This window comes from Aquila chrysaetos, chromosome 20 (genome assembly GCF_900496995.4).
Source record: "Aquila chrysaetos chrysaetos chromosome 20, bAquChr1.4, whole genome shotgun sequence".
NCBI classification, from domain to species: domain Eukaryota; kingdom Metazoa; phylum Chordata; class Aves; order Accipitriformes; family Accipitridae; genus Aquila; species Aquila chrysaetos.
This window is the reverse complement of record NC_044023.1, coordinates 12219881-12246778: the sequence shown is the minus strand read 5'-3', so window position 1 is coordinate 12246778 and position 26898 is coordinate 12219881. Positions and strand designations below refer to the sequence as shown.

Genomic DNA, 26898 nt, shown 5'->3' with positions numbered 1-26898 from the left:
AGGCCACCCCGGGCACGACCCAACCACCGCAGTCTCCAGTCCCACCATCCCCAGCGGTCCAGCTTTGGGAAGTTCAGCCTGAGCACGGTGGGAAGCCGTCAGGGATGGGGAGCCCTGCAGCCCCACACACAACAGCCGACCTCCTTGTGGGGATGAAGGCTCTGGCGCTCGACCCCACTCCCCCAGGAACGGATCCCTTCTCCTGCCAGCGCTCTGCCAGCCCCAGGCAACTCTTTCCATGCAGTACTTCTCACAGGCAGGGCTCTTTGCAGGCAGGGACGTGCCCAGTGAGGGGGCAGCCCCTCTCCCCGCACGGCTGCCACCCAGCACACTGCAGCGGCGGTACCCTGCAAGAGGCACGCGGCACGGGGAAAAGGCATGACTCTCATTTCCAGCTTCCATCAGATAAGACACTGAAACCCAAGCAGATCAGATCCTGTGCTAAGACTCCGGTAATTAACACCGGCAAGGCCCGGCCAGCCGCAGCTAAACAGAAGGTATCTAGCAGAAATACCCACCAGTCCCTCCTTGTGCACTGGAGCCCAGCCTGACAGGCATGTGAACATCAATATACACAATCTTATTAAGCAAAGGTCATAAAAGCTGTCAGGGAAGGGGGATGATGATGAACTACTGGCCCCGGCGAGCATGGCGACACGAGGAGGAGCAACCTAGAGCCACAGCTTTCCCAGGATCCTCCAGTCATGTGCAGGAGTGGTAGGAATCTTGGAGATGGGCCAGGAAGCCCAGTGCACAGGAGTGGTGGACAGAGGATTTCAGCCTTGGAAATGAAAGCGGCGACAAGAGACGCTCAGTCCTAAACACGGAGTAGATGTGGCTGCTGTGAAGTGCCACCAGAGAGCCCCATCCCCATCTCCGACCCCATCCCCATCTTCTATCTCCCATCCCAGTCCCCTGGCATCGGACATCACCGCCCATCCGTCCCCGCGTACCTTGGTGATCTTGGGGTCGGTGCAGCGGCTGTTGCCGCTGCTGGCATGCATCCAGCTGCTCTCGTAGGCCAGGCAGTGCTGCCGCAGCGAGCAGCGCCTTTCCGACACGCACCAGCCGCACTCGAAGCGCGGGTCGGCCTTGAGGCACAGACCGCAGCTCTCCCGCAGGGCTGAGCACTTGTACAGGTGGGCTGCAACGGCAGGAGGAGCGCAGGGGTCAGCACGGCTCCCCCAGCCCATGGCACAGGGTTTTGGGGAGAAGGGCACCCGCTCTCGCCCCCTCCCACTGCGTGCATGCCAGCAGCTCCCGGGGGGACAAACCCCCATGGACAAGAGGCACCAGCGCCCTGGACTCAACAGCGAGGCAGAGCTTTGGGCTTTCTCCCAAAGCTTCCTGGAGAAAAGCCTCTTGTTTAGAAACCCGTCTGATTGATGCAGCCGGAGCATCGCTCCCTCCCCCAAGGCACTGGTGCAAACCACGGTCAGGGCCGGGGAGAGGGGTGGGCTGGAGGCTGCGGGGGGCACCGGGCTACTTTCCCACCCCCATCCCATCCCTCACTCACCCTGGATGTTCTGGGGGTTGTCGATGACGAAGTTCCCATTCCAGACCACAGACAAGTTGACCGGCAGGTCACTGATGTCATTCCCTTCATAGAAATACTGCAGGAGGGGACAGAAGGAGGCAGAGCCCGTTAATCGGTGAGGCGAAACGTCCCGGCGAGGGGCACGGAGAGGCGTACGACCCAGTTACGTGGATGTCTCCCATCAACCCAGAAGAGAGGGATAGGGGCCTGGTTCAGACTCGCTGGCTAGGAACAGACAGATCTAACAGCCACTGGTCAAAGCATTGGACACCGCACAGGCAAACCAGTAGGCTGGACTGGCAAAAAAAGATAAATAAGCAAAACAGAGTTTTTCTAAACAGACCCAAAACCCATTAACCCAAAGGTCTGAAGCTGCTGCTGCTGGGAGAGGAGGAAACAGATGGTGTCTCTGCGGCACACACATACTTCTCCCCGCCAGGCACCCGAGCCCACCCCCATGTCCTCCCCACTCCAGGGACGCTCAGTTGGATGTTTGGGATCACACTCATCATTAGTGAAGCTCGGGGAGGACAGGCTGGGCACATGGCAGAAGCAGATTCGGTAGAGGCGGCCCCGACACCTGGTGGAGGATGTCCCCCGCGGTCCCCTCCAGCCCCATCGCCCATAACACAATGACATAAAGCTGCAGCCACACGGCCGTGGGTGGGACAGAGCCAGGCACCAGCCTGCTGCCACGCCAGCCCTTGGAAAGATCTCGGGAGAGCGATCCTCCCTTCCGCACACCACCTCCGCACCGCACCCCCAGCTGCCCCACTCCCAGCCCCGCACCGTGCTCGGCCGTCGGCTGTACCCCACTCCAGGACTGGCACCACCACCCTGATCCCCCGAGCTCCCATGCAGGGAGGTGACACTGGGGGGGATCCTGCCCCCCAGCTCTAGGGGACCCCAAACTCAGGCCCCAGCACCCGCGGCTGTCCGGACGTACTCACCTCCGTTGCTCCTTCCAGCCCGGCCAGTGCCTCCTCCCCATCCAAACCCCTCTCCCCTGCCTCGACACCCGAGCCCCAGTCCCAGCAGCCCCATCAATATTCCCTGCACAGCCCCTGCATGCAGGCGGAGAGGTTTTATCGATACGGAGGCAGGAAGGCAGTCGGAACCGTCCCTGACAGCTAATGACCTCCTTCGGCAAGAGATTCCCCGCTCCTCGCCCGAGAAAATGACAGGCATGTCAGGAGAGATTAAATGAATGATTCATGGGTTGCTGGAGTTTGTTAGGGAGCGGCGGATGCGCCGGCAGCGGCTCACCCGGCCACAGCCCTGCCACCACCTCCAGCCAGCCCGAGCATCGCCCTTCACAGCCCCGGTGCCGGACCTGGAGGAGGTGGCCTCAGCATCTCCGCCAGCACTGCCCCAGCTGCTGCCCCACGGAGCACGCTTGTCCCCTGCCGGCGCCAGGGACAACTCCGGTGGGTCTGCTCTGCTCAACGCCCTCCACAGGAGGCAGGGACATGGCCCACAAAGGAAGCCAGTGCGCCCAGGCGGCTGTGGGAAGCAAGAGATGCTTGGGTCCTTCTCACCTCGCCATCAAAGCTGGTCCCTTCCGTGCTGAGCCTCTCCCAACCAGACAGCGTCACCAGCCACAGTCCAGCGTCAGACGTGGCACCAAAACACCCGATGTGAGACACGGCTGTGGCAACGCACCCCTCCCTCAACCCTACGAGGTGCAAATGAGAGGCCAAGCCTGGTTCTCGATTACACCTCCACAGCTTTTGGCTAGTGGTCCTATGTCCAGCAGCTACCCCACCCAAACACGGGGTGGAGGACCCCAAAACGCAGCCCTCCCCAGGGAAGACGGCTGCTGTTGAACAACCGCATGCAGCAGTTGTAAGGCGTAAGACGTCCAACTGCAAACTCAACCCTTTCTTGAGCACCCAACAGCTCCACCGCCATCTCCCCTCTATGGGAAGAGCCCCATCACCCCCCACCACGCAGACTCTCAGCCACGGCACCTCTCTCAACGTTTGCTCAGAGGACCTTCAGCCACATCTCCACCACGCACCATCTACAACCAGAGCCTCTCGGCAACATTCCCGTCATCAGGCCTGGGAAGATGGAGCCAGAACCAGGCTGGAGTCCAGATTTGTTCACCTTCCCCTATCCTACAGGCACTCAGGGAAATCCCCAACAGGACCATGATGAGGAGCCAGCCAGACCCACAGCAGCGAGCAGAGACCATCCCCTGGCAGCAGGAGGGAGCACGTGCTGGGGAGGGCGGTGGCGGCGCCGGAGCAGAATTTAGCTGTGACGAGCCACGTGGCAGCGTAAGTGAAATTGGCATTTTCAATTTGTACTCTGACATGTCTCATTTGGGGCTCTGGCATCTTGGGAAGGCATCCAGCCTGCAGCTGTCCAAAACACTTATTTGCATCTCTCTGCCCCGGCTGCTTTTGAAAATTAGTTCTTCTGGGAGGTGGGTTGGAGGAAGAAGAATAGGGGGGAGAGGGAGGGAGAGCATTAACTCTTCGTGCACCAGCCCCAAGACAGCAACAGGGCAATTGCACAAGAGACTGTGTCCCTCTGGGAAAGGACACCGTGCTGAGGATGCTGAATTTGCTGCAGCACGGAGCTGGAGCGGACAGTGGGGAGCAGCCGGGAGCACGGGACTGCGCGGAGGGAAGCGGCAGGCAGGAGCAGGAGTCATCGCCCCAGCTGGCGTTCGCGGCGTGGGATCACCAAGGGAACACAGATATCAATGAAAAACGTGTCCTCAGCGTCTGCGTGTCTGACAGCAGCCTCTCACCTGCCCTACAGAGATGGGCAGCGGGTCCGCAGCTTGGATGCCATTACTGGTCCCTGTAGGACGCCGGAGCTAGTCATGGCTTGGCTGCGTGCGGGCAGGAGCTGTGGCTGCAGGGGCTCAGGGCTCAGCCTCCTGGGATGGCCAAGATCCATCAGATCCCTCCCTAATTTCCAAAGCACCCCTTATTTTGAAGGACATTTCAAAAGACCTCCTCACAGCTGCTCTTGCCATAGTGTGGGCAGGAAGGTGCCCTCTCCACCCATGGGCACAGCCACAGCCAGGGAGGTGGCAGGATCCAGGCCACAGCAGCTGAGCAGAACAGCGGCCACTTTCCAGTCCTGAATCCCCCACAACCGGTAGGAATCAAGCAGGGGGTTGCTTACTAATCTGTCCATCCCATGGGATCCAGAGAAGAGCCCATAGACAGCCAGCAGGTCCCATCACACTGGCTTCTCCCCGTTTCTAGCTAACACGGTGCTAAACATCCATTAAACACTTAACTGTTATTAACTTCACGGTTAATCAATCACTGTGGCTGGCAGCGATCTGGGATGAGCCACGGGAGGGGAGGCCAGGGCGGGTGTGAGGGGGGGAATCACCTCCCCAGGCAGTCCTGCTATCAGACCACCTTTCGCTCCACAAAGGTGCCCGGGACTCCCCGGCTGTGCCGAAGGATGATGTGGCACGGCAGCTGCCACGAGGCCGAGCTATGGGAAAGGGACATTTGCTCTGGGAGCAAAAAACGACAGGCACAGGCCCCGAGAGCAAACCAGCAGCACCCAAAAGAGTGAGCGTTCTCACACGGCACAGTCTGCAGAAGGGGATGGGAGAAAAGATGTCATCGAGTGAGTCAGCAACAGAAATGTGAGCTGCTTGGCTCCTTAACTAACTGGGCCAGCCTTTCCGTCCCTCTCTGGAAGAGCCTACAGGGCAAGCGTGGAAGGGCTGACAGATGAAACGCCAGTCCCACCAACCTGCATACAGCTATTCTCAGCAAGGCCTCCTTCTGCAGGGATGTGGTTCACGCAAGAGGACTCCTCACTAAGCCTTTCTCGAGGCTCTTCACCCAAAACTTATCTCAGGCATCTTCCCAAGTAACAGCCAACAACCTCATGTGCTTCTCACGTCTCCGATTCTCACGCTCGCCCCATCCCCACGCGGGGGATGCCCACCAGCCCAGCACACTGTGAGGGGTGTGGATGCCACCTCCCCTGAAGGTCTCACATTTGGTCCTAGCAAGCCCACTGCTCACCCACCAGCTAGCAGCGACGGGCACAGAGCTGCGCAGCTCCCCTTGGGGTGAGGGATTCAGCGCTCCAAGAAGGTGCCTCCAGGGAGCCGCGCTTCCACGGGACAGAGCCACAGCCAGCGAGGGGGTAGCCCAAACGTGGGGGCAGCCTGCACTGAGATGCACTTCAGGATGCTCCTGCAAGCGCCGTGCCAACTAGCCAAGGCACTAGCCCTTCCCAGCCCAGATGAGGCAGGGCGGCCCCTTGCCACGGGGCATCCTTCCCACGCCAGCCGCAACCTGCACAACCCGGCCTCGAGGAAGGCAGCGGAGGGGCTGCTCCTCTGCGAACAAACCCACACATCCAAATTTCCCTTGCAAGCCCCTTCCCTCCCACATGCACCACCCCCCTGGGCTGCATTTCTGGAGGAGCGCTTGGGCTGCAGCTGTGTCCTATTTTTCTGTAGTTGATGACCTCAACTTCTTCCCTGCACTACGGGGACGGCAGTAATGTACATCGCGTCTCGCCAGGGCTCAACTGCAATTCATCATTATTTTATCTGCTGGAATTTAATTGGATCCTATCAAACTCTCCTGATACTCCCTTTTCACTTTAAACACTGCTGCAGGAAAGATAAATGTAGGCACCGCTAGGACGGAGAGCACGGCTTTGTTGGCGAACGGTGCTGGGGTTGCGGGCTCCAATCCTGTTTCCCTCTCCATGGCTGGTTAATTAGAGATACGTATACCGGAGGTGTGCGGTGCTCAGAACAGGGCATGTGTGTATGATTTATGTTCCTCTATAAATATACCCCAGGCCTAGTAAAATACCGTCAGCCACACAACAGCACAACTTGACGGTAACGCTTGGCCTCTGATTCTGGATCTCCTTTTGCTCTTTTCACATAAATCTCCTCCTTTCCTCCCCCATCACACACAACTTTCTTCACCTGGATTCCTCCTGCCCAAAATTCGGCAGGGTGTAAGTGAGAACCCGAGACCCTGGGAATATGTCAGAGCAACACCCAGGCTCCACGGCAACAAAATAATACCCGAAAAATGTAAATCTACCAGGTCCTGTCTGCCTTCCCAGCACCCACGCCTGGGGCTGGGCGCCTCAGCATCCGTGCTGGGTACCACTCGCGTGCCCACCCCGCCAGCCCAGCTTGCTCTGCACCCACATCGCTTTGTCACGGGAATAAGCTGCTCCTGGGTGAACATCCCGACCCGAGCCTGGCCGGAGGGGAGAGACCTCCGGAGCCGCAGCCAAATGGGTGGGCAGGGTGGGCTGCCCGTGCCAGGGGGACCAGCGAGGAGGGAGCCAAAAGGGAGCCAGGGAGGTGACACAGTGCTTCTCACCACGCGGGGCTCTGGTTAAAAGGAAAGGGAAATAATTGAGGCGTGAGGCTTAATTTAAAGTGCTGAGACGACAAACTCAAATGCTTGTGGAAAGGAGATCAGAGGTTCTTCCTATTTTTACATTTAAAGGGAAAGGGCAGCTCTGGGGCTATTTCAGCCTTAAGAGGAACATTCTGGAGAGAAAAAGCCAAACCCTTGGCAGCGAGAAACACCTGTAGCCATTTTGCCAAGGCCAGGACTAAATCAGATGAAGTCCAATGTTACAAGCAGTAGGGCAGATTCGGGACTGTGGTACTTTCCAACAGCAAAATTGTTTATTTTTTGCAGCAATCAGAAGAATGAGCCCTGTTAACGGATGGCAGATGGGAAAGAACAGGCAAAGGCAGGGATGTTTGGAGAATGAAACTCAGTGGCATTACCTGCACACATTAAGACAGATGACCATTTCTCCATCTTCCACCGCAAGACGCAAGCCTGGAAATGTCTGCCTCCAGAAGAGTAAAAGTCACCAATTAACAAAAAAGTAGTTTACTGGCAAATAATTTAATTTTCTTAGTTAGGTTTGTCTTTCCTTTTTGTTTCTTTACAAACCATGTAGAAAACCTTTAGGGTTGCTTTCCTTTTGAAGAGCAGAAAGAGACCAAAGTGAGGAGGCAGAAAAGGGTTTTTCCTGCTTGGTTTTTGCCCTGGGATGCGTGGGGAACACCAGGCCTGGTCTCCTTTGAGTTTGCTGAAGATCTATTGGGTGTCTCAGATGATGTTTATAGTCGACACTCAAACCTTAATGAATGGACTGCTGAATATTTAACCAAGATGTCCTTTCTTCAAAGTGCTAACAAGTCATTGGAGTTTGACAAGCACTAAAACTAAACAAAAGACAAAGAGTTTTAAACGGGCTTGACTTATTATCCCTTCCATTCACTCGTGATTCAGGAAAGCATCCCTAATTCCACAGAGTAATTAACCTCTTGTTTAGATTCCATTGAACTCCTGGAAACAAAGTGTGCTTAAATGCCTTCCCAAGGAGAGGACATCCATTCCTCACTTGCTGGCTGGGAGGATGTCATCCTTTCCCTATTTCTTCACTCCCCAGTGTCCTCCACACCAGGCAAGACCCAAAATCCTAACCCAAAGGATGAATCACAATGGAAGAACCCAGCGGGTCATGGGTGGGTAACTGTGCAGGAGCCTGAAGTGCTATCAACCAGCCAGACGGACTGCAAAAAAAGACGAGGAGACAAGCATCATGGAAGTGTGAATCTGAATTCTCCACACCATAAAGCAGCCTGGCTAAATGCCCTCAAGCGTTAAAGCAGGCGAGAAGACCCTGAAAGCAAGACAGCTTCTTTGAAGCCAAAACTCTCTTCTTCCGTCTGTGAAGTCACCCTGCGCCTGAAAGCCACGTCTCCTGCCTGAGCCCGCGGCCCCACGGAGCTGCTGCCGTCTGCTTTCACACCCACATAGACTGCAATGCCTCCCCACGCGCTCTCTGGCCAATTTGCTTTGTTTTCAGGGCATCCCTGGCAATTTTCAAGTCAAACATCCACCACTGCCAGCCCAGGAGAAGGTGTCGGTCACATCAGCTCTGCAGGGGGACCATAGGGCGGGCAGGCACACCTCAAGCTGTCCTATCCCTCTGGAGAAGAGCTGCAGAGGCCGTGCAGCTCATGACACCAGTGCTGGCAGCCACGGCACCCCCTGGGAAACGCAGGTGGTGGTTTTTACTTCTGCCTCTCCCTCCTGCTTTCCAAATTGAAACATACTGGGGAGAAATGAGTCCAAATGATTCAGACCCCCTCTCCAAGCTCCACCTCCGTTAGGTAAAGGCTCTGCTCTGGCGCAGACACCTCTCCCCCGACACCCCACAGGAGCCATCAGCCTGCTGCTGCCAGCACCATGCAGCCACGGCACCTCTCTATAGGGAGCATCCTGCAGCACACACTGTCCCAAACTGCTTTTGAATGAGCTAAGCCAAACCAAACCATAAAGAATTGGGCAAGAGGGAGCTGCCGGCTCTGCCAGCTGCAGGCAGAGGAGACCTGGCAGGAGGCTGGGCTGGCCGAGGGGCTCTGGCCAGGCAGGGGCTCACAAGATGTCCCTGCAAAGCTGGGGACCAGCACATCACCGCAAGGGATGAAGGTCTGCGAGCCAACACCCGCTTCCCCCATGGACTTCCCGTGCCCCAGGCAGGCACGGTTTCGGCTCCCGGGTGCTGATGCAGTTCTGGACCCGGCTAGGATCCTTGCAGGCTGGGCTCTCTCTTTGGGACACAGAGGCCACGTTTCTCCCACACTCTGCAACAGGGCAATGGTTCCTCCAGCCCGTTTCCAGCCACAGGTGCTCCGGCGGTGGGGCCAGCATGGACACATTGCAGAACAGCCCTCGGATGACCAAGCAGGTACCTGACATAATCGGCCTTCTACCAGGACAAGGGTGGCTTGGCTGACCCCCGAGAAACCTCCCATGTGGCTGCGATGGAGACAGAGCAGCCAAACTCAGCTATCAGCAGCAACAAGACCCCAGAGAAGGGACCCCCACTACCGTGATGTCTTCGCGCACACATCCATCACGTTCCCCTTGAAGCACTAACACCAAGTCACGCAGGCAACAGGCAAGACCAGGTGCAGGGGCAGATCGGCATGACGAAGCCCTGGTGAAGGTCACGATCAACACCAGGGATGAGCAGCCAAGCCAGCTCCACTGGGCAGTGCTCCACCTGGCTTCTTTTTTTCCCCGAACACAGCAGCAAGACGACAAACCTTTGCTTAAGCCGCCTCGCTAATGGCTTCTTGCAGCAGAGCCCTGCAGACACCGCTCTGGTCCTGCTGCTCCCCGGAGCTTGCACTTGTGCCGCTGCCTGCATTCGCCTCCAGGGCAAGCACAGACCCACCAACAACATTTCCAGCCGGCAGCTCAGGACAGGGAGCGTTTCTGCTCCTCGCAAACTGCGTGTCGCTGAGAAAGACCCCCGGCAGCACGGCATCCCCCCGGCACTGCTGCCCAGGGCAGGAGACGGCAACTCGGGATGCTCCTCCTGCCCAAAGGCTCCGCAGCCCCGGGAGCACAGGGGGAGGGAGGGAGCCAGGGCTTATCTTCAATGGCCTCTAAATGTCACTCATGCCACCAAAGGACAAGGGAGCAGGGATCAGTGCTGGTGTTAGGCTGCAAATGAGCTTTCACAGCGTGAGTGATGGAAAACAAATTTTAAAAGGATTAAACGGGAGAGAGAAGGGAGGGGCCGGCTCCTTGCGGATGAGGGCAGGTCAGTGCAGAGCCCAGCGGGGCAGCCGAGGAGCTGAGCAACACCAGCTCCCGCGGGGGGGCTATTAACACCCTGCGTGGGTTTGCTCGTGGGCTTGGTGCTCCCTGCACAGGATTGCTGCGCAGCAAGGGACACACACAGCTCACCGAGGGGCCGCAAAACACCCTCTCGCTTCGGGATAAGGCAACCGGAGAGGACAGAGCAGGCAGAGCTGCCTGCAGGAGAGAGCTTAAGTGACAGAGCCGCAGGGAGCAAGGACAGAGAGGCAGGGAGCGATGCGCCAGCAGGGCCGGGATGGAGGACGGGCAGGTCGGGGGATGAGGTGGCTGCCGGTCGGAGCCCGGGAGGAGGGGAAGCACTGGTGGGGCTGGCGGGCACCGCTGCACGCGGGGGAGCGTGCGCGCAGCGGGACACGGAGAAGGTGTTAGCTCGATCCTGCCTGTAAAGTGGGATGGCTTGGTGTCGGGGGAAGCAAGAGCAGGCAGAGAGAAGGGGGAGGCAAGGCTCCGGCACGTCCGGGCCAGCTGGCTCCGGCCCAGGCAACTTTCTTCAGCTTTCCAAAGCCAATTTCCTTGGAAGTGCTCCTAAAGCCTGGCGGCTCCCCCGGGGCGGCTCTGGCGTTGATCCTATCCGGAACGACCCCGAGCAGCAGCCTCCCCGTGCACCTGGGGGAAGCGGGGGGGAGCCCACCTCGCACCCCACAAGCACCAGAAACCCCCATTACCTGCCCGCAGGAGAGCGAACCCGGCCGCGCAACGATCCGGGAAGGTCCCGGGGCAGGGCAGGAACGAGCAGCCCGCAAACGATGCCCGCGCCGAGGCGAGCCGTGCACTCACCGAGGTGTTCTGGCACTGGATGCTGGTGCTGTTGAAGCGTAGGGCGGTGACACGGGTGGTGCTGCCGGGGATGTGGAAGATGCACTCGTAGTTGCGCTGGCCGGACTGCGGCTGGGGCAGGTTCTTGGCCGTCAGGGTGATGGGTTTCACCACGCCCACGGGGATGTAGATCTGGGTGGAGGGCAGGATCTGGGGACAGTCCTGCAAGGGGAACAAGGGGCAGCCGATGAGAGGGGAATACCACGCAGCCTCCCCCAGCACCCCTGTGATGCCCCCCTTGGCTGGCAGGCTGGGCAACACACTGCAAAAATACCACCGTGAGCACACACTAGAGTAAATCCTTATGTGCAGCCAACCCCAAACCAGCATCTCATAGCTGCTTTGACAAAGCCCTGAAGACAGAAAAGGAGAGCACAGAGGAATCTCGTGGCAGGGCAGTGGGGTGTTTTCCACAGCTCGGGTTGATCCAGCCGGGAGGTGGGGAGAGGATTCAGCTATGAGACCTGCAACCTGGCACTGCGACAGCAGCACACGTTTCGGCGAAATGACTGGTAACAAGATGGGCCTTAATGCCATCAAAGCAGTCAGTAGGTTTCAGAGTTAACGCCCACTGGGCGGTGCGTTGTCAGGCTACTCTCTCAGCCCTTCTGTTTCCCTTACAGACTCCCCCTTTCCTTCCCAAGTGGACAGAAAAGCCTTTCTCCCCTCTGACGTTGCAACATCCTTCTGCAGTTTTGCAGAGAACCTGCTCTGCAGCAAATTCTGCTGCTGCTGCTTCTATCCGCAGCCAGCTTGAAGCAGCGTCACCCCAAACAGCCCGGCTGCAGGCTGCCCAGAAGACAGTACCTCCGGCCAGGGGATGCTGGTGAGTCCAAGCCAGGAAGGCGAGGGCAAGGGGCTCGGCACCACCCTGCCAGCCCCCTGCACTCCATGGGGAAGGAGCCATCATCGGGAGGGTAAAGCACTTGACTTTTAATAGCCACAGGCTCCCAGCCGCTCCAGGGGAGCCGGGGAGCCTTGTGCGCAAAGCACAGGGGAGCAGGAGGGAGCAAAAATAAATGAGCTCAGGCAGCAAAACAGCTCCGCAGCACCGACGGGTGCCACTTCGGCAACAACAGCCTGATGCAATCCCACGCCGGCTTTGCTGAGCCAGGCGGAGGTCTCGCACCTACGGCAGCGACTGGGGAATAACGTGTGCTGAAATGAGCTGCTCCGAAAACAGAAACAGCAACAGCAGCGCCGGGGGTGGACACAGCCGCCCTGCTGCTCTCGCCAGGCTGCCGACAGCCACGCACGGCCAATGCTGCCCAGCTGCCTCCTGCCGCCCCGCAGCGAGCCGGGCCGGACCCTGCACAGCACAGGGCTTTATCTCAGCAGTAGGATTAATCTAACTTTCAAACGATGCAGAGAAATGAAAAAAATAGTTTCATTTAGCAAATATTGACAGAAAACTTTAAGTTTCCTGTTCTTCGCAGGCCTGCGCTCCCCAAAAGCGCAGTTTTTAAGGGAAGATGTTATTTATCCCCAAAACATGCTAAACAAAATGAAAGCAGAGAGGAACAGCGGTGCCAGCCCCAACCCGGAGACGGTGATGGGGCTGGGACAGTCTGGGGACCCTCGGCACTGCCCTGCCACCTCCTTGCTCTGTATCATGGCTGCCCCTCCGCAAAGGGGGGCTTCAGTTCCCCCGCTTTCAGAATCAGCTCAAGGCTCACAGCGGGGAGACCCCGCGCGTCTGCTGCCATTTATAACGAGCGGCCCCCGCCGCTGCAAGGCGGTTGCTCCCCACCGGCTCCCGGCTCAGAATTGCTGACGGAGGGAGAAGTCCCCGCCTGCTCGATCCCCCTCCACGTCGCAGGGGGACCCCACAGGTGGCACACGCCTTCCCTGCGGGGCACGCACACGCTCGGCGAGGATTAGCTCCCGGCTCGCTTTCCAACACCTCCACCTCCTCATTCTTCGGGGCGGTGGGCGAGTCCGTGCCACGCCAGCGGGGCTCACCACGGATGGTCGCACGACGGGTGCCCACGGAGCATGGCGGGCACGTGAGTCCCTCTGCCCACGCAGGCAGGCGGGCTCGCTTTGCTGACTCGAGGTTTTGAGCCCCCCCAAACCCGCCCCGCGACGTCACACGCTCCGCATCTGCCGGCAGAAGTGTCTCATCCAGCAAAAATGTCAGCCTGCGCCCAGACAGGATGCACCTGGTGCTGGTGGGCGCCCGGGGTGCCCGGAGGGGTGGGGGCACCGGGACAACTCATTTCCCCTCCGAGCAATTCCGACCGCTGACAAAACTCAGCCCAGCATTGCCTGGCACTTACGTCCCTCGGGAATGCTCTGCACAGCCCATGGAGCTCCCCGTCCTGCCAAGAACAGCCCCCCCCGCTCCCGCCCCGGCTTCCAGGAGCAGCGAGCTACGAACGGATGGGACGAGCAGAAAAGCAAGACCCAGACACACACGCATTCCCAAACATTGCAAAACTTGGATTTTCTCCATTAAAACCATTTTTCTAGCTGGATGAGAACATGACAAGGGTGTCCAGGTTTGCTTGGAGAGGTAAGAGCTTTCGTCGCGCAGCAAATGCTGCGGTTTGGATTTCTCTGGCAGCTGCCAGCTCCAGCTGCAAGGCTGTGCTGTCAGCAGAGATGGGGATGAAGGCAGTCTGGGGCTGGGCTTGACCCTGGCTTTGAGGTTCCCTCACAAAGCCCTTGGCCATTCCCACTGGTGGGGGAATGAAGAAAAAACACAAGCTGAACCTGCTTAGGCTGAACAAACACACTTGGTCCCCGCAGGTCAGGAGCCTTTCACCCTCCGCAGCAGCTCTGCATCAGCAGGCAGCAGAGACTGTCACAGAAGAGCGGCTTTTTAGGATGGGGGACTCCAGCATCCATCGCTGATCACCCCACAGCCACCGATGGGCACCATAAGTGGGGAAAAGCAAACAGCAGCCTGTCCTGCTTCATCACTGCTTCCCTAGCCCTGCACCCCAGAGCAAGCCACAGAGGAGGGCAATCTCCAGAGCCCAGGCTTCAAAGCCACCGCAGCCAGCAGGCAGGGACATCCTTCCTGCTGCCACTGTTCCCAGGCACGTTTACATGAGTGGTGGCCCCTACCCACACCCCATTCCTGCCCTGCCACCACTAGAAATCCAGGCAAACATCCCTGGCATGCCCAGGACAGAGTGCCACAGGTTGCCCTTTGCGTTTTCCTACAAAACAGCCACTTTCCCACCCAGGAAACTGCGGTGAACCACCCGTGGGAACCAGCAGAGACGGAGTAAAGCGCTGCTGTTAACCCCTGTCCCTGCCTCTCCTGACCAGTGCCCACCACGCTCCAGCCAACACGGACAGACCAAATCCTGCTTAAAATAACCCTCCCAGTTACGACATCCTCCCACAGAGAGGACGGGGATGGATGTCTACCATTAACTTGCCCAGTGGTGCCATGGGCTGGCACCGAGTCCCCCCACCCACCCCACCACCCTGCTGGGGACCGGGATGGCGATGAGATGTCTCATCCCAGCCCGGACACGCAGCCCACAGCAGCGGCCGGTCTGAGGGTGTCTCACCATTCCTGCCAGGAACTGCTGAGGCCACACCGATGTGCAAACAGGCTGAGCCAGGCGCTCCAAACCTCAAGCCAGGCACCGGTCCAGGTCCCAGTGTGGCCAAAAGGTCTGCCGGGGCACAGCCTGCCCGTGCTCAGGAGTGACACAAGTTCCCAAGAAGTTGGTCCGTGGGAGAGCTGCACGCGTCCCAAAAACAACACCCCTGGGGGGTACAGCCAGATGCTTTTGGGTTCGCCCAGCAGGGAAGGGGGAAGAGCCCAGCAGCCTCCCCGTGCCCTCAGCGAGGGGAACAGGCAGACGAGCGCTGCCAGGCTCCAGCGGTTTGGACACCACGTGTCGCGTTTGCAGAAGCAACGCCAGGGCCGGCTGGAAGCGCAACCTCAAGAGCAGGCTTCTGGGATGCCTGGGACAGGCCAGTCCCTCGCCGGATTTCTTCATGGCACAAGCTAGGAGAAAACAGCTTTTTCTGATCTTCTCACATTACCGAATCCCCGCCTTGCGTGAGGCCACCAGGCTGGGTTCATTCTGGCTCATGCCGGACAAGCTTGAGCACCCACGAGCACGGTGCAACCCCCTTGCACTTGGATGATACCTCCAGGGAGGGAGGGACGGTGAGGGACAGTGCCAGAGCCGGGATTTTGGCCGTTTGGTGGAAGGTGTGGTGCACAGCCACCGCTGTGCCATCTGAAAGGATGGCAGAGGGGCTGCGGCACAGCCCAGGCAGCTGCAGGCTCACCGGCGGCGCGGGGGCACGAAGGGCTGTTTGACAAGCGGAGTCTCGTTCCCAGCGCTCGCCTGCTGCCGTGCAGAAATGGCAAGCACCAACCCTGCCTGCCCACACACGGGAGTGAGGGTTGGGCTTTTCCAGCTCTCCCGATGCACTTGGCTGAGAAGCAGCTTCACTCAGCTCCGTGCTTGGAGTAAGGATCACGACGAGAGCCCAGCATGGCCCCGTGCAGGGACGCCACCATCTTCTGCAAGTCCATCCACTCCTGAAGTCCTTGGAGGCTCCAAACTGTGGAGGACCCAAGTATGAAACCCAAGCAGCTGTCTTTGCAGGTTGCAAAGCCCAAACGTTCCTCCATAGGCACAGCAGCTCCCCTGGGAGAGGCAGCAGGACCAGGTGCTCCGGCTTTCCACAGGGATGTGGTGGGTCAACCTTGGCTGGATGTCAGGTGCACCCAAAGGGAGCAGGGAAGCCATACAGGCCTCAGCCCCGATGCATGGGAAGATGCTCCTCCATCCATCCCATCTCTGGCACAAAAGCGGTGGTGCTGCTGGTGGCTGGGCAATGGTTGAGTAATGGCCCAGCTCTCCCATTCTCTCTTGTGAGAGAGCTCTTTGAGTGAAGAGAGAGGCAGTGGCGGAGGAAGGGGAAAAAATTAATTGGGGTGCCTCAGCCGCAGAGCGATTTGTCTGACTCCGCATGTGCTCTCAGCCCAGCACAGAAGCAGGGGGACACAGGGAGGACAACAGCCTTGATCCAGAAGGACACCCACCAGCCAACAGGTCCTCACCGAGGAGGAGGGCAGACCTCAGCAGACACAAATTACAGGGGATGGAGGTTCACTCAGAGACACTGCTCCTCCCGAGCGGGGAGATGCAGAGGCAGGCTTCCTCTCTGTGCCAGTCAGGATGGCAAAGACCTTGGGGGACATCTCGGTTGCTTGCCTTCACACAAGGTCTGTGAAGCGGAGACAAGCCTTTCGTATTTGCCTCTGCTCCTGGGGACCGGTTCTGGCCTGGGAGGCTGCTGGGACATGAGCTCTGCTGGAGCTCAGAGACCGCACTTTATCTGAGGTGATCTGGGCAAACGCTTTCTCCAGGACAACATCCATTTGAGCTGTTCCCATGAGGACAGCATACAGCTTTGCTCTCAGCAACAACCATCAGGCAGCAGGACCCTTCCAGCCGGGCCCCTGCACAGGCAACTGGAAACCCAGGTAAGTTCAACCAGAGCCCCCTTCCAGGACAGAGACAGAGAAGAAACTCTCCTTCCCAAAACTCTCCCTTCAGGACCCGAATCAGCATTTACTGTAGAGCCAGCGGTTGCTTGTCAGACCTCCAGACCCAACATGAGCAGCCAGCGATGCCACTACAGGCTGGGGATGCCAGGACCTCCTGCAAGCACCCTGCCAAAGACAGGTTTCCCCGGTGGGTGGCACGAATGCTGCGCAGGATGAACCCCCGCAAAAGAACATGTTTCTTAGCAAAGCATTTGAGACGAAGAAGGCGTGAGGTATAGCAAAACAGTTTGTTTTACGGATTTCAACCTTCCCCTCTCTGAAAACAAGTTGTTCTGCAATGACAGTTCAAGCTTGCTCCCTTCAAAAACATCAAAAGAAAATGCTTTAGCATCTCTGTCTTTGTTTTTCCTTTCATTCAGCCTAAAGTGCTCTTGGCTGTGCCCGGCTTCCCAAGCAGCCTTTCCACAGCAACACAGCCTCTCCCCGCCGGCACTTCCTACTCTTCCCTCGCTGCTTCCCAGGCAGCCCCAGCACCCCAGGCAAGGCGGTTGGGAAAGGTTTCCAAAGCGGTTTGCCCTCTTCTAAACCCTTCCCCGTAGGGCAGGGGGTCGTGACAGGACTGGGACAGGAGAGGGGAGCTGGCTCACATCACCTTACCTCGGAGAGCTTGACGCGTCCCTCCAGGAAGGAGCAGTCGGCGGCGTTGTGGGTGCAGATGTGGCGGTACTTGCACCAGTGGCAGGGGAAGGAGCCGTTCACGCAGGACAGGCAGCTGCGGAGAGAGAGAAGCGGGCAGCGTTAGGGCAACGGCGAGACAGGGTCCCCTGGGGCGCTCCTCGGGATGCTTCAGCGGGACAGCATCCATCGGCGATCCCGCATCTCCGGGTGGGAAGGAGCCCCCACCCATGGGGCGATCCCGCATCTCCGGGTGGGAAGCAGCCCCCACGCGTGGGGCGATCCTGCATCTCTGGGTGGGAAGGAGCCCCCGTGCATGGGGCGATCCCGCATCTCCGGGTGGGAAGGAGCCCCCACGCATGGGGCGATCCCGCATCTCTGGGTGGGAAGGAGCCCCCACGCGTGGGGCGATCCCGCATCTCCAGGTGGGAAGCAGCCCCCACGCGTGGGGCAAGGGCTGTGCACCGGCAGGCTGGGAGGGGAGATGCCTGCACACCCCGGACCCCCGGGCTTTGCCCATGGCAGGGCGAGGGGAAGCGGCCTTTCCGGCACCGCAGGGTTTGTGCCCCAGGCGGAGCGGCCACGCTCCCTCCTCCGTTTGGCAAACTGACCCTACCCACCCCGCTCCTGGGCGGGGGCCGAGCTCCAGACTTTGGGAGCTTTATTTGGGTTCACTGAAAGGCGATTTTAGCAAGAAGCGGCAGAACAAGGGCTCTGCGCCGCGGGGGAACAGGGGAGAAAGCACCAGATTACTGCACGCTCACTGAAAGGAAAATTATAACTGGCGAAAGGTTGGGTCAGATTAACATTTAGGGACTGTAGCGCTTTTCAGCCACTCACAATAGGTTGTGTGTGACCCCCTCCCTTGGCCCCCCTCATCCTCGGCCCTCCGCAGCCGCGCGTGCGTGCGTGTGTGCGCTTCCACCCCCTCCCTCCAGCCCGAGACGTTTCCGTCTCTCTCCCCGGCCTCTCCGGGCTCTTTGTGCGGTGGGATTGCTTGTGCCCCCCTCTCGCCGCCTCTCCTGGAGGATGCGCTCAGGCACCCGGGGATGCTGGGAGCCCCATGCTCTGCTCTGCACCCCTCTGACCAAAGAAACCAGCCCCAGGGACCTGACGCCTTTCCCCCATGCGGGGGGGGGGGCACAGAGAGTCCCCTCCTTGCGCAACCGTTCACATGAGCGGCACCCCATCAGCCCGTCCCCTTGCTAACCCCCCCAGAAAAGCACGCCCTCCCAGCACCACGAGGCATCCCTGTTTGCAAGCACAGGGGATCCCTTTCGAGGCCCTCATGACATTGCGGATGGTGGAAGGGGCTGAGCCCTCCCCATCACACTGTCCCGGGGCAGCAGCGAGGTCCCACACTAATGCGGCGAGCCTTCACAGGGTAGTTCTGCACCGGGCACGTCCTGTGCAGCCCAGGCTGCCCTTGCAAGGAGGAGGTGGGAGAGCTGCTGAGGCATAAGGTTGAAGGCAAGAAAAATAATCAACCTGGCTTTAAAAAAAAAAAAAAAAAAAACAAAAAACAAAGCAGCAGCACCGTTTTTCTCTGTGAAGGCTCATACCTGCTCTCACCGATCCGAGAATGAACAGGATCAGGCCCAAAGCAATTATATTTAAACAAAAGCAAGATCTTCCCCTGAACACAGCTCTGGCAGGAGGCAGGCAGCACTGCCCAGCCTGATCCTGCTCCTAAATCACAGCTACCTCTCTGCCTCTATCCCCCGGGAAATGACAGGGAAAACACAGCATCACCATGCAAGGTGGCAGAAAGAAAACCTTCCTGGAGAGCGAGATCCTCGGGTGGCACGGCCTGACGTGCCAAATCCCTCGCCCTCCGGCAGACTTGTCACTTTGGAGGTGTGGGGACAGCGCACGAGGGAATGCACACCTCGGGCTTTGCAAGGCCACCGCTCCCTGCCCGCCCTGGGGTTTCACACACCATTACATATACAGCAAGAGCTTCCCAAATCCATACGCACACACTAAGGAAATATTTAATTAAGCTGCTTGCAAAGGGGGCTGGAAGTCATTTCCATGTTTCGCTCACATTTTCACTTCCAAATGAACAGCCCTTTTAGCTTTACCCACAAATATGCTAATTGGATGCTCCTTATGCAAATATATGCAATTTTATTTCAGCTGCAGAAATTCAACTTAAAAGCAGAGCCGTAGCCTCCTATCTCTAGTTGCTTTGATGGAGGGAGGTGCAGAGGGTAGGGGGAGCGGGGGACACAAACAAAGCAAAAGGACGGCTCCTGCCCTCCCAACAGGGGCTCGAGCAGTGACCAGTGGGCAGGCAAATCCACGATGCGGAGGCAGCGGGGCAGGGAAAGCACGGGTTAATCCTCATGGAGGTAGAGCAACCACAGAGAGATCATGTCAGAGAGGAGCGTGGTCCAAGCAATTGCAAGCCACATGCCGGGGCATAACCACCAACCCTCCTGCGAAATCGGCCCTCCACAAAGGAGAGATTTTCCAGCTACCAGGTCTGCAAAAAGACTCCTCCGTCCCCTCTCCACCACCTCACAAGGCACCTCAAAGCAGTCAGGTGAAGCACCCGGCGCATCCCTGCCCCGGGCACCCCCACCCCCAGAGCTGCAGCTCCACTCTGCAGTTCTTCAGGGCCAAAGCCAAATCTTGACTATTTCAGGACCCTCCTCACCTGAGGGTCTCCTTTGCCATTTAACTACTGCAGGTCCCAGCTGGTCTCCACTTGCCAAAAGACCTAAAGCATCTCAGGTTATCCTCCACATACACCCTGAGGTGCATGGTTCCCCCCTCCTGCTTCAGCCTTCCCGGCTGCTTCTAACTTAACCAGGCCATTTCTAAAGCCCCATCCTCGGAGATGGTTTTCACGCTCTCCCTTCTGCCGAGGTTCTCCATCTGCCACAAGGACATCAAACGCTGCCCTAAGAGCACTCACCGCCACACGTCTCGCTCCACAGCATCTCTGCTGCATTTACAGCCTGTCCGGGTCAGCACCCTGCAGCTGGCCAAAGACTCTGTAAAGTGGCAAGCAAGTCAGCGCCTGGGTGCCAGTAACACAGTGAAACCCCATTTCCAGTCCACCTCGGTCCTGCCGGCCTCGGCACATCCATTTGACGGCCCCAGCTCCCTGCAAGGCTGCCCAAAACCCAGGTCAGGAGCCGAGGCAGGGCTCCCTGGCTGCAGGTCAGGCTGGGCAGCGTGGCCGGGGCCGTATCCCCAGCGTGTCCGTGTGTCGCTGCTGTCTGTTCCCGGCGCAGGAGCAGGTTGCTCGGCAGCATGATGCCATCTGTGCCGTCTCTCTCCTTCCCACGGTCAGGCACTCTTCCCTCATCACTTCTTGCCTAAGAGGCTTTCATCACTCCTGATAATTAGAGGGAGGCTCTCCTTCATGTGTTGAAGTCCCCCCCCCCTCCCCGAAGCGTGCCGGGAGTGCAAGAAGCCCAGCCAGGCAGAAAACCGATGCTGGGGGTGCAGCGCAGACACGGACCCGCAGCTTGCTCCCCATCTGCCTCCTCCCCAGCCCTGCCCGCGGCCAGGTGGGGACGAAGCCCAGGCTGGGCAGGGGGAAGGGGGTCAGACCCACCGGTGGTGCCCGCTTTGCCTCCTTATGACCTCGTGCAAGAGGAGCGGCACCAGCCTCAGAGCCGCATTTCTGTGCAAAGCGCCCCATCCCAAAACAAGTCCAGGCTTGCTGCCAGCCTACAACCTCCCTGAGAAGGAGCAGGCAGCCCTGCAGGCAGCAGGGCAGCTCTGTCCACCTCCAAGTGACCCAGGGGCAAAGCCGGAGCCTCCCCACAGCCTCCACGCTTGCCCCCAGCTCACTATACAGCTGGGTCAAGAACTCCCGACGTTGCTCCCCTCCACTTTCATAACCGATCCCAAACCGGCTAAGGCCGTGCTAGGGAAACACCTGACGTGGCTGCAGAAAAGCAGCAGTGCGGAGAGGGCGGCAGGACAGCGAAGGAGCATCCCAGAGCTGGGCGCATCTCCAGGGTGGGTGCAGGGCCACAAGCATCGCTGCAGGACGGCGGGGGTGGCTTCGGGGACCAGCTCCTCGGTGGGCACGCGGGCAACTCTGCAGAAGGCATCTCCAGCCACCACGGCGAGGTCGCAGCTGTCTCCACGTCCAATCCAAAGCGATGCTGCAGCTGATGGGAAGCACGGGAAGCCAGCGGCGCTGGATCCAAGCTCCTCACTCACTCTTCTTCCCACACTCTCTCCTTCCCGCGCTCCCAGCCCCAGGCGTGCCATGTGCCCAAAGGAGCCCTGAGCTCTTCAGCATGCTGAGCGGGGAAGGCAGAAAACAAAACCGGCGTCCGCAGGGGTGAGTTAGGGCTGAGCAGCAAACACGAGAGGGATGGGGGGTGTGAGCATTGCACACACACGCGTGCGCGCACAGACACTGGGGCTATTTCCACGGAGCAGCGCGTTCCTGGAGGAAGGACACAGAGCGAAGTGCAGGGAGGAGGGACGGGGGCAAGCTGAACGGCACCAAGAGCAGAGCAGGGCAGATCCATTGAGAAGGGAAATTATCAACACGGTGCTGATGTAAACAGCATCTGTGCACATACAGCACAGCCCGCCTGCGAGCCCCCCGACTGCTCCTCAGACCTCCTCTTGGCAGGAGGATGCATCCTTAGCAAATATTCAGCTCCGGCATAGCCTGCATCTGGAGCAGCAGCTGTCAGGGGTGAGGGGCTGAACTGCAGCGCTTTGGGCTTTTTATCCATCTCTCTGCTCCAGGGAGAGGGGGAAATCCTGAAAAGCAGCGGGAACAGACGGTCAGTGCCCCCCAGGCCCCTACACGGACCTACAGGCAGCCCTTCCCGTCCCGACGGGTGCCCAGACCCAAAGCCGGGAAAGGCATGGGGTGGAAGATCAGCTCTCACCTCCCTCCATCTGTGCCCATCTCAGTCTGTTTCTGCCATTCCTTTCACACCAGCCCAACGCTTTTCCATCCCTGCTGGGTTTTGCCAAGGGTCTTACTCACAGGGTAGGGGTTGGGCACGCTGACCCGATGCAGGGTGGTCTAGGGCATCCACCATCACGCTGGCTGGAGGATGCAGAATCAGGCTCTGGTTTTTAAGGTAATTTACTTGAAACACATTCAGCTGCCTCCCCTCACTGAAACACAACACCAGGCTGTACCAACCCTCCTCATTCACAACAAACGTGACATAAACCAGGTTATCCCAAGCAGTCTCTGGGGCCATCCTACAGGATTTTGCACCTGCCCCAGCCCAGGAATACACAGGGATCTGTTACCGCCTCGCAGCTCAGCCGTGCTAACTCAGATACACTCACTCAACTGCTTGCAGCCATCTGTCCATGCCTTTGAAAAGAAAGCATCTGTAAGCATCTGGAAACGAGCAGCGCTGGGCCAGCGGAGAAGCAGCCCTGGCGTGTGCAGGCAGCTCGGCAGCGCGGGCAGCATGGAGGTGCAGGCAGCTGGAAAGGCTGCAGCGAGGAGCCCAGCGGCACGAGGGCTGGCATCGTCCCACGGGCACCAACGAGTGCCTCGGCCACCAGAGCAGCCCAGCCCTGCCCTCCCGACACAGCCCCGCTCCTCCCAGCCCCTGGGACATACACTAAAATCCTGTTTACTTAATGGAGGCTTATAGGAAAAGCCTGGCCTGTGGGACAGGGCCACGGCAGAGTCACATCTCTCTGGCCAGGAGGAGTTAGAGCCGCTTGGCACATCTGCCACTTGTTCCAGCCTCAGAGAAATTCAGCACCCTACAGCTGATGGGACCTGGGTGTCACAACTGTCACTGCAGCAAGACACAACCATGAGGCTGGTAGCATCATGACCACCTCCCAGATAGGAGACACAGCACAGGCGTGCACCAGCACAGGTTTCCAGGCTGCTCGGATCCCCTCTTGGCATCAGACCCGCTGACATGTGATTTTCCCCCTTCCCCTGTGCAACCACCTGGATTTTTGCTTCCACATTAAAATGGCTGGTCATGCTGGTGGGGAGAGTGGTGATGCGCTGGGCATGCCAGCGCTTGAGAAACCAGCAGCGCTGCAAAACCTACCCATAGCATCGAAGGAAGCACTGAAGGCTCTCGTCTTCTTCCCTGTCCCCCTCCACTTGCCAGCCCCCTCCCTGCAGCCATGCTCTCCGAAAAGCCAAACCGCAACAGCATTTACAGAGCAGCATCCCAAGGAGAAACCCAGAGAGCAAACATGGAAATAGTGGGAAGAAATACATCTTGGTATTTCCTGGAATTGCTCGCTGGCTTTCCAGGAGGATTCCCCACTCGCCCATCTCACCAGCAAGCGCCGACTCTGCCAGAGGCAGGCAGGGAGCCTGGTGTTACGTCTTTATCTTGAAAGGGGACTCATTTTCCCACAAATGCTTTGAAGAGGGAGTTTAACGCTGACAAAGACGACCTCAACATCTGCCCGCGCACGCGCTGGACACGGGCTGATTCATTAGACGATCAAAGGCGGCGAGCGGTCTTTAAATGTCTGCACTTGATGGGTGCCCCACAGGAAACCCCCAAGGGAACCCACCCCAGCCCCTGCCATGGGGTTTTCCATCCTGTCCTCCAAGCCAGGAACCAGAGCTTGTCCCCAGGAGCTGCAGGCGAGCCTGCATGGGCAGCCCTGCTCCCCATCATGGCTGGCAGAGACCCTCAGCCACCCAGATCCCCCTTTGCAAGGGACCCATTTTTCTGTATCGACCTCCAGGTTTCCGCTCCCCCGTTCAACGCATCTCTCGCAGCTCAGCCAGAAACATCCCCTGCCTGATGCACGAGCCTTCAAGACCAAGATGCCCAAAAGATGCCACTGCCTGGAAAGGTCTGCCTGAGCCCCATGGGAGCTCCGAGGCTGCCGGGGTGCAGTACACTGAGCTGGGACCCCCGAAAGCTTGCCAGGTGACCCTGCTGGAGCAAGGAATGGACCCCCAGAGAGGGTGCAAGTCCCAGACCAGGGGTCCCAGGGACCCTGCATGGAGAAGTATCCTGGGAGCCAGTGATGCTGGTCTGCGATGGGGACAGTGCCCTCACACCGGGTGACACTATAAAGCCCTGCAATAACAGACGAGACAGCAACGGGGCTCTACCTGGAAGGCACCCCCCCAGCCCGGACCATCACAAGCCAAACATACAGTCAGCACAACCTCCCCTGTGCCCCTCCTTCCCTGTAGGAGAAGGGATTAGACGTATCTTCCCTTCTGCAACCCCTCCCTGGATCAAGCTGGTTCCAGCAGTCTTTGAAAATGCACGGGAGGAAGAGTTCTGCAGGGTGGTGAGAAAAAAGAGAGCCAGGATGCTCGCACAGCAGTAGGACCAGCCCCACAGCCTGCAAAAGGGCTTTAGCGGTGCATTTTGCTGATGCCTTTCCAGATGTCTGCTGAAAATAAGAAGGGTCAGACTCTCCCCGGCGTACATGGTGGAGCTGCATTGGCCTTCCCGGAGCTACCCCAGCTGACACCAGCAAAGAGCTGCCTTATAATCCTCCCATCTCTCCACAACCATCTGAAAAATCTCGCCTAAATGTTTCGTCCTCGGCTGAGAAATGATTTGACACGCAGGCCTCTGGCTTCCAACCTAAGCAAAGCTGCCCAAATATAAAAAGAAAACATAATGCACAGTGATCAGAGATCTCCACAGGAAAAACATTAGCCTCGTGGAAAAGCATATTGTTCCTAATACAGAATTTATCAGGCTGACGTATAGATTTTCCTCCACAAAATATGAAACCTGGATCTGAAAGGCTATTAACTCCGAAGAGATCCATTAAAGACGCCTGTCTGCAAATGGTATTTAAAAGTATTGCATCATCCTAGGTATTGTCATGCTCTTTGGCTATGACTCAACTGCAGGTCACATAGTTAAAACTGCCTCCAAACCCTAAAATTCTTGACGTAAAGAAAATAATAATAATGTTCACCAGCCTAGAACATGGACTTTTCTATCAGCTCCAACCGAAGCCCATAAATATTAATGCATCCATAATTAGCCTTTTTAAATAATGCATCCAAAATTAAACATCAACGCAGTAATAAATCAGTCAGGGCTCTTTGTTGTAGGTTTGTTTGGGGGGGAAGGAGGGGATGGTGGTTTTTTTTCCCTCCTGTGTCAGGCACATAAAATAAAATGCCAATTCCCTCACCACCTCTTCCTGCTGGACCAAAATGCTGGAGCCCCGATTGGACCGAATCTGATGCCATTTGTACTTAAAAGTCTTCTTTCTTTCATTTAGAAAAATAAAAGTCACATCTGCTTTTTGATTTGCAAAATAATGACATGCAGCCAGCCCGAGCCAAAGCTGAGCTAATGTTATTGAAACCACACGACGTGAAGGGAGACAAAGCTCATCTCAGAGTCAAGGTGAGGGAGAAAGTCAAGTTTGCAAACTTTCTCCTCCCTCGCTGGCACAGCACTCCCAGGAGCTGAGACCTGCTCCCTGTGCAGAGTGGGCAGGGCAGAAATCCCGGTGACGCACAAGGTTTGCAGGGGCTCTCCTCTGATGCACCCCCCTCGGAGCTCACTGCAGGTACCCAGCCGGGGCACCCGCATCTCACCTGCTTTTCCCTGATCAACGTGGAAAACCCAAACAGGCTTTAGAGGAGCAACCTGCAGCAGAGCCTCCCAAGCCAGGCTAGACACTTTGCAAAAAGCCATCCAAAAGAGATCACTCTGCATTTGCTTATCTATAATTACTGATCAGCCGGAGGCCACCATCCATGGGAGGTTTCTGGCAGGGTAATGAAATCGCTTGCATTCTTGAGCTCCAAATTCTTTGCCCAAACACACCCCAGCATCTCCTTCGAGACCTTCCCACAGCAGAGCCATCTCCCCGCCGCTCAAGCACACGGTCCGCAGCTCCTCATCAGGAGCTCGCTGTTAGAGGCTTTAGGCACCCTGCTTAGACAGCACATCAATAATCCACACCTCCTCTATTTTATCACATGCATATATCAAACTGCCTAAAAACCCGTATGTGGAGTAGATTTCACGGCAGTCTGACAAGAAAGCAAATTCACAATTACTTCCAGTTAGGAAATTCTTGGGTAAACGCCCCAGGACATGCAGCATGTTCCATCTCATGTTGCTGTAACTTTCCAGCTCACTCTCCAGCAAGCCTGGGAAGCAGGTACAGTCACAGGAAAACACAGGCTTCTCCTTTTGCATCGCCAAGTCACTCCTATTAACTGTTTCCAGGAATAACAAGATGCTTGGCATTTTCGGTCACATGGATTGCTACAGTCTGCAATGCAGTAAACTCGCTTTTTCTTCCAAAGCTTTGCCAAACCTAAAGCCCTGTTTTTAAGTGAGGTTCTGCCCTGATGCTACACATTCCCACACGCCCAAACCAACTGCGGGTACTCTGGTCACTGTCCCAGTTTACAAGGGCAAAAGGAGGATTTTCACTGCAAACACCACTGTACTCAACTGCCCTTTCCTCTTGCAAGATCAGCACCCACAAAGCTGAGATCTCTCTCCCAGTCTCACATTATCCCACCAATCTGTTCCCAGAGCACTCTCGCAAAGCGCAGGCCACTTACGACTGATGGACGCTGCAGTTGTAGAAAACAAAATCCACAGAGGCAAACTTCTTCCCCGTCTCCTTCGATTTCAGGTAGAGCTTCACCACTCGCTTGTCCCCTGGGAGAGACCCAGGCAGAAAAAGGCATCAGAAAGGACAAGGTGCACAGCCCAGCATTCAGCCCAAGGCTTGTGATGGGCTGGAGGGAGCTTGGCATG

The 26898-nt window shown here is 57.7% G+C and overlaps 1 protein-coding gene across 4 annotated transcripts in view; it reads right to left on the bottom strand.

The window, feature by feature from the left end:
• PLXNA1 (plexin A1) overlaps nucleotides 1-26898 on the bottom strand; it is a 125824-nt gene that overhangs the window by 39890 nt on the left and 59036 nt on the right. For all 4 annotated transcript variants that reach the window (XM_030043945.2, XM_030043943.2, XM_030043946.2 and 1 more), the window contains exons 8-12: nucleotides 26700-26799; nucleotides 17174-17288; nucleotides 10984-11184; nucleotides 1517-1613; nucleotides 954-1144 (exon numbers count right to left, since the gene is read on the bottom strand). In XM_030043945.2, coding sequence (XP_029899805.1) covers nucleotides 954-1144; nucleotides 1517-1613; nucleotides 10984-11184; nucleotides 17174-17288; nucleotides 26700-26799 — 704 coding nt within the window. The remainder of the gene's footprint in view (nucleotides 1-953; nucleotides 1145-1516; nucleotides 1614-10983; nucleotides 11185-17173; nucleotides 17289-26699; nucleotides 26800-26898) is intronic.